Here is a 14,745-nt window from a genome sequence, read left to right as displayed (position 1 = left end):
TTATCGTGAAAATAGTATCCAGCTGGTTGGAAACATGTACATACTGTACTTATACAGTACATTGAGCTGTGTTTTATTCTTCTGTGATATCAATTAATGTGTTCTAACTTCATTTGACTGCAGATAAATGTATACCATTTATGGACTCGTGTCTGGAAATAAAGTTGAATGTATAATTTCAAGTTGTTTGAAAATGACATTCCAAATTAATTCTCACATAATATATCATTAAATTGGATCTGCAGCATTTTCTTTACTTTGTTCAGTTGATCAAAAGTTCTTTGATCTTTACCGTCATTAAATAAAAGAAAATCTGACGAGGTTTGACGTGTGTAAGCTTTAATTTCATGAATAAAAAAACAATACAATACACAATTATGCCAATTTTTTAATAAATAACAGTTTTCCCCGTTCAGAACATTTTCATCTTATTTTTGCAATTTATAAGCTCTTAAAAGAGTCAAAGGAGGATTATTGCTCCCTCGACATAAACCTTCACATGGCTCACACAATAACATGCTTGTTGCTTGACCTCGTCTGGTCGCCCTTCTTCACTCTATTTCTATATTGTACAGTCAAATCTCTGGAAATGCAGCTCCCACATAGTCTTACTCTCTTGCTCGCGAGGGAAACACACTCATGGGAAATTGAGGAATTGGATTGTTAAACATCAGGGATTGGCTGAAGTTGATTGTAATAGCTGAGATGTCCAGCAGGGGTCGTTCCTGATGCGTCTGAAAGCTTCTTCATTCTGCTGTTTTTATGTGAGATCTTGCACTCCTGTATGTGCAGGAGTGAACCACGTCAACAAACCACAGCACGTTAAAATAAATGGCCGACAACGTTGCTCTCATTGTTTTCTGCAATGCCACCGTTGATCCTTAACTAATTTACTTTCTATTAATTGCACTTGAAGCACGAGTTGTCTGTCGTACACCTTCATTAAGGTCCATCGTCACCTCTTTCCTACGACATAAAATTTAAATAGTACATCTTTTGGAAATGTTACACAAGCAACATACAATATATCCATTCTGTTTACAGCATAAACACTTCATTACCATTTAACTTTATTTAAATGTTGAGGTAAAGGACTGAGCTGTCGCACAATTTGTCCCTTTTTGCATCAGCATCATTGTGAAGACAATTTTGCAGAGTGCTGCAGTCAGTCTTTAGACAAAACTTGTAAATAAAACCAGCTCGGCTCAGAAAAGAGCTTGAATTTTGTGTCGACATGTGAAACCATCAGACGTGAAACCAAATAGAGTGCTGCAGTAATGAGTCCGAAAACCAGAAATGAGTTAGCGTTTTGGCACTTCTGTGTCCCAAGTCTTGAAGTTCATGTTTTTGTTTGGGTTAGAGGCCTATAATAAGGTCTGTGTTCAACACAAGCTGAAGAGATTTGAACGTTTTGTTCAATGATTTGAAAGAGGTCAGTAAACACCTCTCTGGTGAATTTAGAAGCTTTTACGTGTCATAAAAAACAGTGTAAATGAGACGACTAAACGTCCTCACTAGAACACTCGTCCTCCTTTAGCCTAGTGGAGGAGACGTGAAGTCATGTGACCGTGGTGGAGTTCCTTTATCGACTAACGTGAAGTCACGTGACCGTGGTGGAGTTCCTTTATCGACTAACGTGAAGTCACGTGACCGTGGTGGAGTTCCTTTATCGACTAACGTGAAGTCACGTGACCGTGGTGGAGTTCCTTCATAGACAAACGTGAAGTCACGTGACCGTGGTGGAGTTCCTTCATAGACAAACGTGAAGTCACGTGACCGTGGTGGAGTTCCTTCATAGACAAACGTGAAGTCACGTGACCGTGGTGGAGTTCCTTCACAGCCTAACGTGAAGTCACGTGACCGTGGTGGAGTTCCTTCATAGCCTAACGTGAAGTCACGTGACCGTGGTGGAGTTCCTTCATAGCCTAACGTGAAGTCACGTGACCGTGGTGGAGTTCCTTCATAGACAAACGTGAAGTCACGTGACCGTGGTGGAGTTCCTTCATAGACAAACGTGAAGTCACGTGACCGTGGTGGAGTTCCTTCATAGCCTAACGTGAAGTCACGTGACCGTGGTGGAGTTCCTTCATAGACTAACGTGAAGTCACGTGACCGTGGTGGAGTTCCTTCATAGACAAACGTGAAGTCACGTGACCGTGGTGGAGTTCCTTCATAGCCTAACGTGAAGTCACGTGACCGTGGTGGAGTTCCTTCATAGCCTAACGTGAAGTCACGTGACCGTGGTGGAGTTCCTTCATAGCCTAACGTGAAGTCACGTGACCGTGGTGGAGTTCCTTCATAGCCTAACGTGAAGTCACGTGACCGTGGTGGAGTTCCTTCATAGCCTAACGTGAAGTCATGTGACCGTGGTGGAGTTCCTTTATCGACTAACGTGAAGTCATGTGACCGTGGTGGAGTTCCTTCATAGACTAACGTTAGCGTCTTACTGCTGCTGATTGTACTCACGCTTGAAACATCATAAAAGTGGTGTTCATTTGTGAAGAATCATCAAAAACATTTGTTTGCCAAAGACATTATTTCGTGCAATCCTCCAAAATACAAAGGAATAATCCTATTATCTTTTTGTGGAGGGTGTGAGAGTGTGATGCTAACTTCCTGATTGGCCTTTAAAAACACGTCATCCCTGCAACACTCTATAAAGGAAACAGGGCCGCAGCCAGGATTTAAAAAGACAAATAGAAATACTTAAGTCCAATCATCCAACTCAACCATTAAATGTTAACCAGGCACCGAAAACAAAACAATAAGGTCTGAAAGTTGTCTCTACGCTGCCAGGAATTGAACTCCTTTATTAGTTAACGCTTTGCCGGCCGAAGTCTCATCAAATTTAAATATATTGAGTCTGAAAATACTCCAAATTTATTTGTAAAATACCCGACATATTTAAGTCTCGACTGTACGAGCGGAACTCCTCGCTGGCCCCTAAAACCCCCAAATTCTCTGAAGAATATATGAAACGTTTGGTATCAGAAAGTCGATATGTGCTTTGATCACATTCTGATTATATTTTTACTGTGAAGGAATAGTTTAATAGGAGTTTTGTGACGAGCTTGGCTAGCTGTTTCCCCCTGCTTTAACTCTTTATGCTATGCTATGCTAGGCTAGGCTAACGGTCTCCTGGCTCGAGCTTAATTTGTAGCATACAGAAATGAGAGTGGGATCAATCTCAACATGTGAAAGTATTTCTTAAAGTATTATGTTTTCTTTTCTGGTTGTTGTCACTATTTTAGATACAGCTTAAAAAATCTGATATCTACAAAAGTACAGAATGCTGCTACCGTTTTCATACACTCAATTCAGTATTTCAAGTGCAGATTTATTTGTACTTTCCTCTCTCCCTTTAGAAAAGACGAAAGTAACCCTGCACTGCACCGAACGAGTACCCGTCTGTCGCCTCCAGTGTTTTCTGAGGCCATTAGCACACCTAGGTTCAGGAATGAGGAGCAGATCTCTGATCAGCGCCGACTGCAGCCTCACTCTTCATTTCTGTCACCGGGCTGGGAGCCGGGACTCTTGTCAGCCAGAGTCACGACATGAGTGGCCCGAAGACTTGGGAGGAAATTCAGAGTGTCTGTCTGGTCACTTTGTGCTTCCTGTTTATCGAGGGTCTGAGGGTGACAGGGCCCCGTCTGTTTACCTACAGGTGCATGGAGCCGGTCTGAATGACCCACTTTTTAACACGTCTGCACTGGAAAACATAAACAGTGGGTGCACTTAGTTTGTGTTTCCAGTTCCGTCGTTATCAATGTTGGTTTTGATCGCAGTGTGTGTGTGTGTGTGTGTGTGTGTGTGTGTGTGTGTGTGTGTGTGTGTTGACAGCAGCGTTTTCACATCCACTGACTGCAGCAGAGGCCTGGGTCTTTGTTATAATGAGGCCTTTTTCCACTCTATGAAACCAAACAGTTTTGTGATGAAATGTTTTGTATCAAATCCATAAATGAGCATAAAGCTCATGCAATAGGAGAGGGTGAGCTACGCCTTAAAGGAACACTTCACCCACAAAATAACCATCTGTATATTGATTGCTCGTCCAGAAACAGCTGAAAAGTTTGTAAATCCTTCATGAATTTTGAACGGATTTCATAATTTGGTTCATCGAGGATTTTCTCCGTCTTTTGAGTCTTTGATCAGCGTGGAGGCATGTGAGAACAACGTTTCTTCAAGAAATCAAAGCAACGCGGGATGAGTAATGGATATACAAATGGTGTTTTTCCAGTAGTATTACTTTAAAATGGGAGTATTTAAAAAATTTTGTGACAAATTGGTGTAACTCAATGTCTTTAAAACACATTGTTTGCCCAGAGGCTGACATTGCTCTACCTCCACCTCTACTCCAAGAGCCATTCTTCTCCCACCACACTAACTAGTTGGTAGTACTGCAGCTTTGACGTATCATTATTTAGGGCCGTTTTATAGCCGTTTACAGACCCAGAATTGGAAAAGTCAGACAGTGACTATCACTCGTTTTTCAACATGTGACATCCCATAGAAAGGCAGTCAAAAGGTTTATGAAGTTAGTGCTTCGTTCATGCTTTAAAGCTGCCGGTATCCTTCATCAGAACTGCCTGTCAGGTGGTCGAATAGCTTCAAAAACTAATGTCTGATGTTCAATAACTTTCCATGAACCGACAATCAGACACTCGCACCCATTTCACGGCGTGATTAGAGGTGATTGGCAAACGGAATACTTTGAGGAGCTTTGAGGATGTTGGTTTGCCGCCAGGAGAAGTATAAAAGAGCCAAACGTTTGTTGTCTGAGAGCCTGTCCTTTTATAAAGTACAACTGAGAAATGTTTGGTAACGAACACCAGAAGGATCCCAGCAGGACTCCCTTACATGGTTACGTGGACGTCTTTTTTGCAAAACCCAGGCAATGTTCAGTTCATTTTAGTTTGAGCGATGAATCGACTAATCGTTGCAGCTCTAATGAAGCTAAATGTTAACAGTCTCTGCGTTTTAGACATATCCAAGGATCTAATCACATGCTAGTGCAAACATGGTCGATTTGCAAACACACATATGGGGATTATGTTGCAATGAAATGCAAATTGTTGCAAAATTCATAGGAACTTCACAGATACAAACTCTGTTTTTACACCTGTGAGATATGTTGGATTGTCTCAGGACTTGCTATTTCTGCTGTGGTTGCTCATTTACTTAACACGCACACACACACACACACACACACACACACAGAAAAGGTTGTTCCGAGCCGGGTTGACTTCGATTAGCGTGCTGAGCTTCAGATCATGTGCTTGCTCAGCCATTTTAACCTTCTGCCATCAGTTCACTCGGCACTGTCGGCAGTGCAGCGCTCCTCTGCAGCCACCGGTTGGCGCTGCACTTCAACCAATTGAGCCGTATTCGGAGAGATGACTGTTTGTGTGATGGTGTGTGTGTGTGTGTGTGAAATGAAATTTCTGCTCAGAATCATCAGGGGGAAATGACCGCGAGCATATTGCATGAGTATGTGTGAAAGGTTGAGGGTGAGAAGGAAGAGACAGACAGAGACAAAGACGGAGCAAAAAGAGACAGAGAGAGTGTTTGACGCGGAAAGAACAGACAATCCCTGCAGGCGTCTGTCAGCAAAGCAGATATGCAGATATCATTTCCCCCCCCCTCCCCAAATCTCCAGATGTTTCAAGGGCTTAAGTCACAGGTCTGTTTGTGTGTTTGGTGTTTGTGTGACTCTTGGGCAGTTTCTCCCAGTCACATCCACTTCTGTTCAACACTAACTTTGACAGTAACCCTGGAAGTTTCTCCTGTAATCATTCAACACATTGAGGGGGGGGGGGCTTTTGTGATGTGACAGAAGATGAGGCTGCACGCTCTGTTTTTTTTTTGTCTGCAGCAGAATCTGAGACTGTTCCAGCCCTTAATCATGAGCCGACTGGACAGACATGAGGGCGGTGTGGGTGTGCGGGGGAGACTGTGGCGACTTGTGGTTTCAGTGAGTGTAATAGCCGTAGTAGTCTGCGTCGCTGTTGCTGTCCTTCTCGCAGACATCTCCACCGCGCGGAGGCGGGGAGTTTTCAGTGCTGGACGTGTACGGAGACACTCTCCTCTTCTTGCTGTCCCCCACGTTGCCCTCAAACAGGCCCGAGTCGGCCGAGGCCGCTGATTTCACGGAGGGGGGCTCGAGCCAGGGGTCCTCCACCACCACCTCCACCACAGTGTCTTTGGGCTTGCCCTGCAGCAGGGGCGGCTGCAGGGCCTCGAGGAGCGAGGGCGGGTGCAGCCGGGGGTTGCCGGGTGACGTGGAAGAAGATGAGGAGGATGAGGAGGACGATATGGGCCTAAACCAGCCCAGACTTGGGGCGGGCTTACTCGGGTGGCTGAGGTACTGAGGGGTGGGCCGGCTGGTGGTCCAGCCCGCCGAGGTGGCCCCTGAGACGGACGCGCTTGAAGATGCAAAAGGATGGTCTGGGTAGTAGCTGAGCGCGTGGTGAGCGGGTGTCTGCAAGGGGAAGGGCTTGTAGAAACTGTTTCCAGAGAAGTCCCCATCGTAGGAGGAAGTGAAGTCGAGCCGGTTGGCGGCCACGCCCTGCTGAGGCGGCAGGTACCAGCGGCTGTGAGGACCGGGGCTGGAGGACGGGTCTTTGTGCTGCTGGCCCACGGCGATGGGCTCGCGGCTGAAGAAGCGGCTCTGGGGCAGGGGGCTCATGTACTGCTCAGAGAGGTAGCCTTGAGGGTAGCAGCCTCCTGCCAGCAGCTGCTGGCTCTCTGTAGGGGAGGGGGTGAGGCGATCAGAGTCGAGAGGAGCGTACAGCCTATAGGCGGGAGGGAGGAGGGAGGGCAAGAGAAAAGAGTGTGAGAAGAGAGAGAAAAAAAGAAGAAGGTGTTATTTCCTGCCCAAAACCTCAAACTATCTATCAAACATCACACAGCCCCTCACACCCTTTTCACTGCAGCGAGCTCCAGCAGCACAGTAATGACATCTATTACAATATTAAAACACAGTACCAGCAATTATCCAGTCTCACTGTTTATGGTAAGCAAATCCTAGATTCAAAAACACGTGTTCTTTCTGATTCACTGTAGTTTTTACAAATGCATCTTTAAAAAAAAAAACTATTTTACTTACGTGTCGTAATTGTCGCGGAAACCTTTAGCGAAGGGGTTATGATCTATTTTCAGCTGAGTGATCTGTGTAAGGAATCGGAGGAGGGCAATGAGAGAATGTAGGCATAGGAAAAAAAAAGAGAAGGAGTGAGCAACCACGTAGGAGAAACAAGAGAGCGGCAGAGAGAGGAGGTCGCTGACTAATAATTACTGAGGATTACATGCAACTTTGCGTCTTGTTGTTGGAAAGAGTGGGCACACACACACACACACACACACACACACACACACATATATATATAGTGACAAAATCAACATCATCCAAACAGGACGAGTGTGTGTTGCATTTGGATTACAGTAACTCCTCCACAATGTATTTGAGCAGCTGTTACAGACATACTATATGCAGCACATGCTGGGGAGGAGGGAGCAGCAGCGCTCAGGTCAGGTGGGGTGAGGTGACTCTGAGTTGAACTCTATAGTGACCCGTGTTTACACTCGCAGTAGATCGTAGGATTGTAAATTAGCGCGTGTGTGCGTTTTTGAGACATGCATAAACCAAAGCCTCTATCTGAAGCGTGTTCCTGACACGAGTCACTGAAGACGGATCTCCACTCGTTGGTTCAAAATGTGAAACAAAAACGGACACGAGATTAAAAATCAAGGGGAGACGAGACACTGTAGGTGAATAAGGGTAAAACATGCCGCTAATAGATATTACTGTCAATCTTCCCAAGTTGATTACTTACATCAAGGCAATTAAGTTTTTTTTATATTGTATGTTGAGGCATTATCTTATATCTTAAATATATGCGTATTTTCATACATTTCGGGAACAGAAATCGACATTGGATGAAGCCAGGTTCAAAATTGTTGTTTCATTTTGTTGACATATTGGAGTCAAAGATCTTTTTTAGTAATAAAATGTTGTATAAATGAGTCTCTGAATGCTGTGTGAACATACCCCTCTGTGTTAACCTTCAGAACACAGAGGAATGGAAGTGTACAGTTTGGTGTATGTAAGAGCTGCTGAAGTGGAGATTTCTGGATCAGAGTCTAAGAACAAACTCATTTAGAGAAAATGGCCTTCAAAGAGATGTTTTGATAAATTACAGACATTATGAAGACACTACAGGTCTATGTCAATAAAGTTTTCTGAAATGTCATGTTTGAATATGCAAATGAGGTATTAGCTAATGGTAACTTTTGGTGAATTTAGGAGAAATCTACAGACACAAAGTAGTAAAATAAACATCTAAATGTGTATTTTAGACGTTTTCTTTCAACTAGTCTGAAAGAAGACTCTCTAGATCAGTGCATGAAAAATGATGTTTTCACCTTTAGTGTCTCTCCTTAAAAAACTAAACTAAGCTGATGTTGACCATCATTTGCAAAGAAACAACACAGAAAACGACCATCCCTGATGAGACTTACATCTGCGTTCTGATAGGCGGTGACAGCGATGAACTGCGTCTCCGGGAAGATGAAGGTCTGAGCTTTGGATGAGAGGTAGGGATCCTCGGAGCCGTCCTCCTTAACCTCCACGATGTGAAGACGAGGCTGGTACTTGTGGAGCGACTGAAGCACGATCATCTGCAGGAGAGAGAGAGAGAGCGAGAGAGAGAAAGAGAGAGAGAGACAGAGAGAAAAGAGAGAGAGAGAGAGAGAGAGAGACAGAGACAGGTATTTCTAAGACTTTCTGTCTTTATCGGATAGAAAACAATCAGACAGGACATGTGACGGCAGAGAGGAAGATGTTAAAGATAATGAAGATACATTGGATGCATCTTAGATTATGTTTCCACCGTGACACACAACAATGTGGTTCATTTTCATTTGGCATATCAGAAACATGATGTGGAAGACGTGCACACGTTTAAAAAGATGAACACACAGCAGAACAGGTTTCAGAAGCTCTTAATATAGTAGCAGGCAGACAACAGGAAACAGGAAACAGTACCTGTGCCACATTATTGGTGCTGCCCTTGTTGTTGGTGAGCTTGAGTTTGCTGAAAGACACTTCTTGTCTCATCCAGTGAGCTCCTGTGTTGGGAGAGTCGGGGTGCATGTACATCCTGTTCCCTGAAAGAGCACCACGAGCAACAGTTAACATTATTTTTTAAAAATTTAATTTTTTAAGTATTTCAAACAACTAAAAGCAGTTATTGTTTACTCGTTTTGGTCACTTTAACAAGCGTGACTCTAAGATCAGCCTGTCACACCGGCATTGTTTATGCAAACGTTATAGATGTGCAAACAATGAATTTGAATGTAGAGTAATTGACACCCATGTCAAATGCGTCACTTATAATATGTTATGATCTGCTCATAGCGTGAAAAGAAAATCAGTGACTGACCAGCAATTATGAAAAATGATGATACTTGACCTTAAGAAATCATTATAAAATGCTTTATAATGTGTTATGACTGTTGTTCTGAAGCATTATGAATATTTAACTATAACTAGAAAATGCATTTCCTGCTGAAAATGCGTTGGAATGCTGAAAGCTGAAATAAATCTCAAAAACATTGCTGAAAATAGATATCCAATTTAAAAAAAATTGCAAAAAGCTGAATAATTCAAAAAGTTGAAAGATTACAAATATGAAGTTATGTCACCCCTCTCCTGAAAGAGCTGAACATTTTGATATTCGAACGGTTTCTGTAGCTTAAAAGAATTCCAGCAGTAGTGATATTTGTTGTAGTAGTAGTAGAAGTATTATTCGCAGTATAAGTATCAGTAGCATTTGAATAAGTACTAGCTGTAGCAGTAGTGATATTTGTAGTAGCAGTAGTAGTAGAAGTTCTCGTCGAAGTATTTGTAATTAGAAGAAGTAGTAGAAGTAGTAGTATCAGCAGTCGTACTAATAGCTGTAGTAGTATTAGTACAGGTTATTAGTACTGGTAGTAGCAGGAATAGCAGTATTAGCAGTTGTGGTATCAGTAATAATAGTAGTGGTAGTGGTAGTAATAGCAGTAGTGGTAGTAATAATATTTATGGTAGCAGTAACAGCAGTAGCAGTAGTAGTAATAGTAGCAACAGCAAAAGTTGTAGTAGTAGTGGTAATACTAGAAATATTAGCAGTATTAGTAAGAGCATTCATTATTTCAACAAAAAAGCCAAATTTTGAGCGAAACGTTTAAATACAGTTAATCCATGAGGCTTTTATTTTGAAAGGGTGGGACTGGGTGGGGGAGGGAGGGGGAGAGGAGACATAATATCATGTTTGACACATAAACAGAGGTTATTAAATGACAGGCTTCATCACAAGCAGTTCAGTTAGAATTCACTCTCTGGGGCTTTTATTTTGAAATGGGGTGTGGGGGAGAAGGGGAGAGGAGACAGAATCATAATGTTAGATAAACACAAACCGGTTATTAAATGACAGGCTCATCACAAGCATTTCAGTTAGGATTCATTCTGTGGGGCTTTTATTTTAAAATGGCGTGTGTGTGTGGGGGGGGGGGGGGTAGAGGAGGGGGGAAAGACCTCTAAAGATCCCTAAGACCTGAATGACTGTATGAGAGACACAGAGAGAGAGAGGAGTGTATGTGCACGTGTGTCTGTGAGTCTGTGTGTTTATCAACATCACTAATTGGCTCAATCGCAAACACCTGTGTGCCTGAAGCCATTTCATGGAGATAAAACAGGAAAACACCTCTCAAACAAATCATCAAAACTCCCATAACCGTAGCTCCTATTGCTCCGATATTAATAATTGAGGGGAAGGATGAGTTGAAGAACAGATCCTGTAAAAATTGTGTCTGTAGTGTAAATAATGTGGCTTAACTGGCGATCTAGAAATGGGGTACCGTGTTCTGTGGAAGATGTTTTTGAAGCAAAATTTAACATTGGTCTCTATGGAGCAGAAAGTTGGTTTTCCTCTCAATTAACGGCTTCCGTGTCAAATGTGGAAATCTGTGGGATTCCACAGTAATTTTTCTACGACAAGGACAATATTAGCTACTTCTACATCCAGAAATTATGCATGAAGAGTGAAGATTGTGGACACAGTGGCAAAATACAAATGTTTTTTTCACAAGAATCTCAAGCTGCTCTTCACTCTAGCGGTGACATCACGCACTCTAAGCTGCGCAATACACACCCATTATAAAGTCAGAAAAGGGCTGAAAAATCATAAGTTAAATTGCTGCAGTTCAAAAAGTTTAAAAGATATCAAAAAGCTGAATCATGTTGGCAATAGTTGAGGGTTTTCTCAACATTTGAAAGTTGAAATGGTGTCTGTCGCTGAAAGTATGAGGAAGTTGAAGGATTTGAAAGTTTTTGAAGTTTTTGACGTTTTTGAAGGATTTGAAAATCTTCTCCATAGAAACCCATTCAAAAAAAAGTTGCAAAAAGCTTAATAATTCAAAACATTTAAAGGTTAGAAATAGAAAAAGTCATAGCAGACATGAGCTGAAGGAGCTGAACATTTTGATAGTTGAACGGTTTCTGTAGCTTAAAAAATGAAGAAGAAGAAGCGTTGCGACGAAACGGGGGACGGAAGAAATAGTGGAATAAAGAAACAGGATAACAATAGTTGGAATGCTTAACAGCATTCCAACAATTATAAGTAGATTATTACACATTATAAATATATTTATAATGCGTTATAGACATGGGCCTCATAGAAAGTATTTTAAACTCCCCTTCTAGTGAGATTCTTTGCATTTCTTTGCAACAAACACGTCACAGTTCAAGCAGTAAAACATACAGAAAACAGAAAATCAAACATGCAACAGCTGTAGATGTTGTGGATGCTACTGCCAATCTGTGTTTGAAACAATAAATCACGTGTATGTGTCTGATTCTGTTAAATAAGTGGGAGGTGAGAAGCTGCATCATATTTGACCTGAAATCAAATAAAAATGTGTTTCTGCCAACGGCTCCGACGTTGTTTCGTCTCTTTAGTGTTTGATGTGTTCTTATTGCAGGATACAATCCGGGTGCCATGATTTTTCACAGCGTCACCACAATGACCTGCTAACCTTCGCTGAGCACACCACATAAGTGAACTATTAAATCTAATTGAGTAAAGTTGTTTCACCACAGTTTCCACAACTGCAGCACATCGTCACCTTTCCACAACACCTGGCGCATGTGTGACAACACCTTGCACTTTCTCTCATTTATATAATTGTGGTTAGTCGATCATCAATCACACACTAAATATCGTCTCGCTTGACTTGCTGTTGTGCTGTTGTTTTTTTTAATTCTGAGGTGTGAACAGGAAGAATAATAATGATGGAGGAAGTAAAAGAAGAAATCCATGTTCTTTACAGAGATGAAAACTGGAAATAATGACAGAAATGTTCAAATTTTCAGATTTAATGACCAATTTGAACACTTTAAAGTAATAAAAAGTTACTTCTGGACACCACAGATGATGACAAAGTTCTAAAGAGATTGTGAGAAATCAGCCTCAAACTTTCTGCTGACGACCAAAGATACAACGAATGGAAAGTCGTTTTCAGTTCCCTTATTAAAGAGTTGTTTCTTCATGATATTCCCAAAGGTCCCAACGCAGTCCTCCAGAGACTCGTTGCAAGAGAACTTTGACATGAGCTATTTCAAATCTGTGACGATGCATTTTTTTCAGATAATATCTTTATAAATAGTTTATTGAGTGAAAAGGAATAAGAGACGCTTCATCGTTTCTTTTGCAAAATCCACACTTGGTCGGCCGTGACGTGGTTGATACTCTAATGATTCTGCATTTTTGGAGACTGATATTGATATTGGAAAGCTTAAATAATCAGATAAAGACATGTCGGCCGAAAGCAGTATTTTTTTTGAAAGAAAAACAAGCAACGTTGATACAAATCCCGTAGATTAGTTTGCGACCAAGATACACTCTGAGCCTTTACAGTTGAAGACTTGTCAGAAGTCTCTGTGGAGACACAGTTGCATTTCCTGCAGTTATTGTCACATGTCACTGATCCTAATATGTCAACTGACATCTACTCATTATGCGGGACGTCCCACTTCAGAGGTGGGGCTGCTTTGAACTACTTTATGATTTATTATTACGGATAAAGAATTGATTTGTGTATGTTTTGTATTAATAGTATGAATCTGCAAAGCAACTAAAGCTGAAACAAATGCAGTGAAAGAAAAAGTACAATATTTTACTCCAAAATGTAGTAAAATGGAAAAACTGAAGTAAAGTTGCTGATACTTATATCGGACAATAAATGACTCCAGCGCTTGATGAATCAACAAGTACGTCAACTTTATGCAGCAGATAACATTTGAACTCACATTTATTTTTAAAGAGGTTGAGCCCTGTTATAAAATGAGGTTATTTAATCGATCATAGAAATCCTTCCAACAGTTTCTAATAACTGATGCTTCTTCTTCCACATTCAACACCTGCTGTCACAGAGACTTCCTCTCTGTCCTTTCCTTCATTCTCCATCCGTCCACCAGATGACCTCAGACTTTCCCACCTGTCCCTGTCCCAGTCCCAGTCACATGCCCGAAACACCCACCACCTGCTCACCTGTTCCCACTTTCCCTCATCAGCCCTGCAGTGTAAAACTGGCCCATTTCCTCTCACTACCTGGCAGGTTGCCTGAGATTTATCTGAACCCAAACGTGATTTGATCCTGTTTTTAGTTCCTGACCTGCTCATCAAGACAAACTGACGATAAATGTGAAAATGTATTAAAAATGTTTTACTGCAAAGAGACTTCAATAACAATGAAATGTAAGCAGCTTAAAACATTTCAGAGAGTTGCTATAAATATTCAGTTTGACAAAGATAATCTAATCGACTATGAACTGAAATAAATCGATGCGGTGTTTGTTCTTAAGCTCCACCATTGACTTGTCTTGAATCCGCTCCCTGCAGAAGCTGAACGTCTTGGTTTCTCTGCTGTGTGCATGTCGGTTTGCTACGATATTGCTAAACAAACCACTTCCTCAGGATCCCCCATGTTTTGCGCACTGAGCTGAAGTCTCCGGCTCATTGCTTGACCAGAGTTCGTGCTCGATCGCCTGCTTTGTGTCAGTATTTTGTTATCTGAAGCCCCAGAAAGAAAAGTTAGTGTCGTTTACGGCTGCTGGGGGTACGTTGTTTTGATTCAAGAAGATTCTAATGTTTGGGAGACGAAAACTCTGATTCAACTTTGAATGTCAGTGCTTGGATTAACAGTGAACTTTCAGAATTAGATTCCATGTTAATAGCTGCATGCTCTGCCTGTCATCATTTCAAATGTAGGAATACTAAATTGGAAAAAATTAAATTTTTTATATGAGAGGTGGATGAAGCACTCATCTTTCACTAAAGTAAAAGTACCACAGAGAATAAATACTTTTGTTAAAATTGTATTTGAGTAAAAGTACAAAAGTCTTAGCTGTGAAATAAACTACTTAGTATGCATGTTGCCCCATTTCAAAATAATAAGTGATGCATTAATGGTTGCGTTACAGCTGGTAAAAGTGGAATAAAGTCTAACTACTCAATATACTTTATGATTTTTAACTATGCCTGTATGATTTATTTGGGAATATTTTGTGTATGTATGTATGTATGTATATACTTTCATAGAAGGGCAAACGGTACAAGTATAATGTCGCATAAAATGTAAATGTTCTAGTACCTAAACATATTGTACATGAAATTCCTTGTATGTTAAAACCTGCTTGGCAATAAACCA

General features: G+C 41.4%; 1 protein-coding gene across 1 annotated transcript in view; it reads right to left on the bottom strand.

Annotated features, from left to right (window-relative positions):
* Positions 1-4,720: 4,720 nt before the first annotated feature.
* Positions 4,721-14,745, bottom strand: part of tbx21 (T-box transcription factor 21) — a 23,190-nt gene continuing 13,165 nt past the window's right edge. The window contains exons 3-6 of the mRNA XM_079292737.1: positions 9,044-9,165; positions 8,518-8,676; positions 7,106-7,167; positions 4,721-6,791 (exon numbers count right to left, since the gene is read on the bottom strand). Coding sequence (XP_079148863.1) covers positions 5,969-6,791; positions 7,106-7,167; positions 8,518-8,676; positions 9,044-9,165 — 1,166 coding nt within the window. The 3' untranslated portion in view covers positions 4,721-5,968. The remainder of the gene's footprint in view (positions 6,792-7,105; positions 7,168-8,517; positions 8,677-9,043; positions 9,166-14,745) is intronic.

Source organism: Melanostigma gelatinosum (genome assembly GCF_949748355.1).
Source record: "Melanostigma gelatinosum genome assembly, chromosome: 21".
NCBI lineage: Eukaryota > Metazoa > Chordata > Actinopteri > Perciformes > Zoarcidae > Melanostigma > Melanostigma gelatinosum.
Note: the sequence above shows the minus strand (reverse complement) of the source record. Positions and strands in the feature narration are given on the sequence as shown.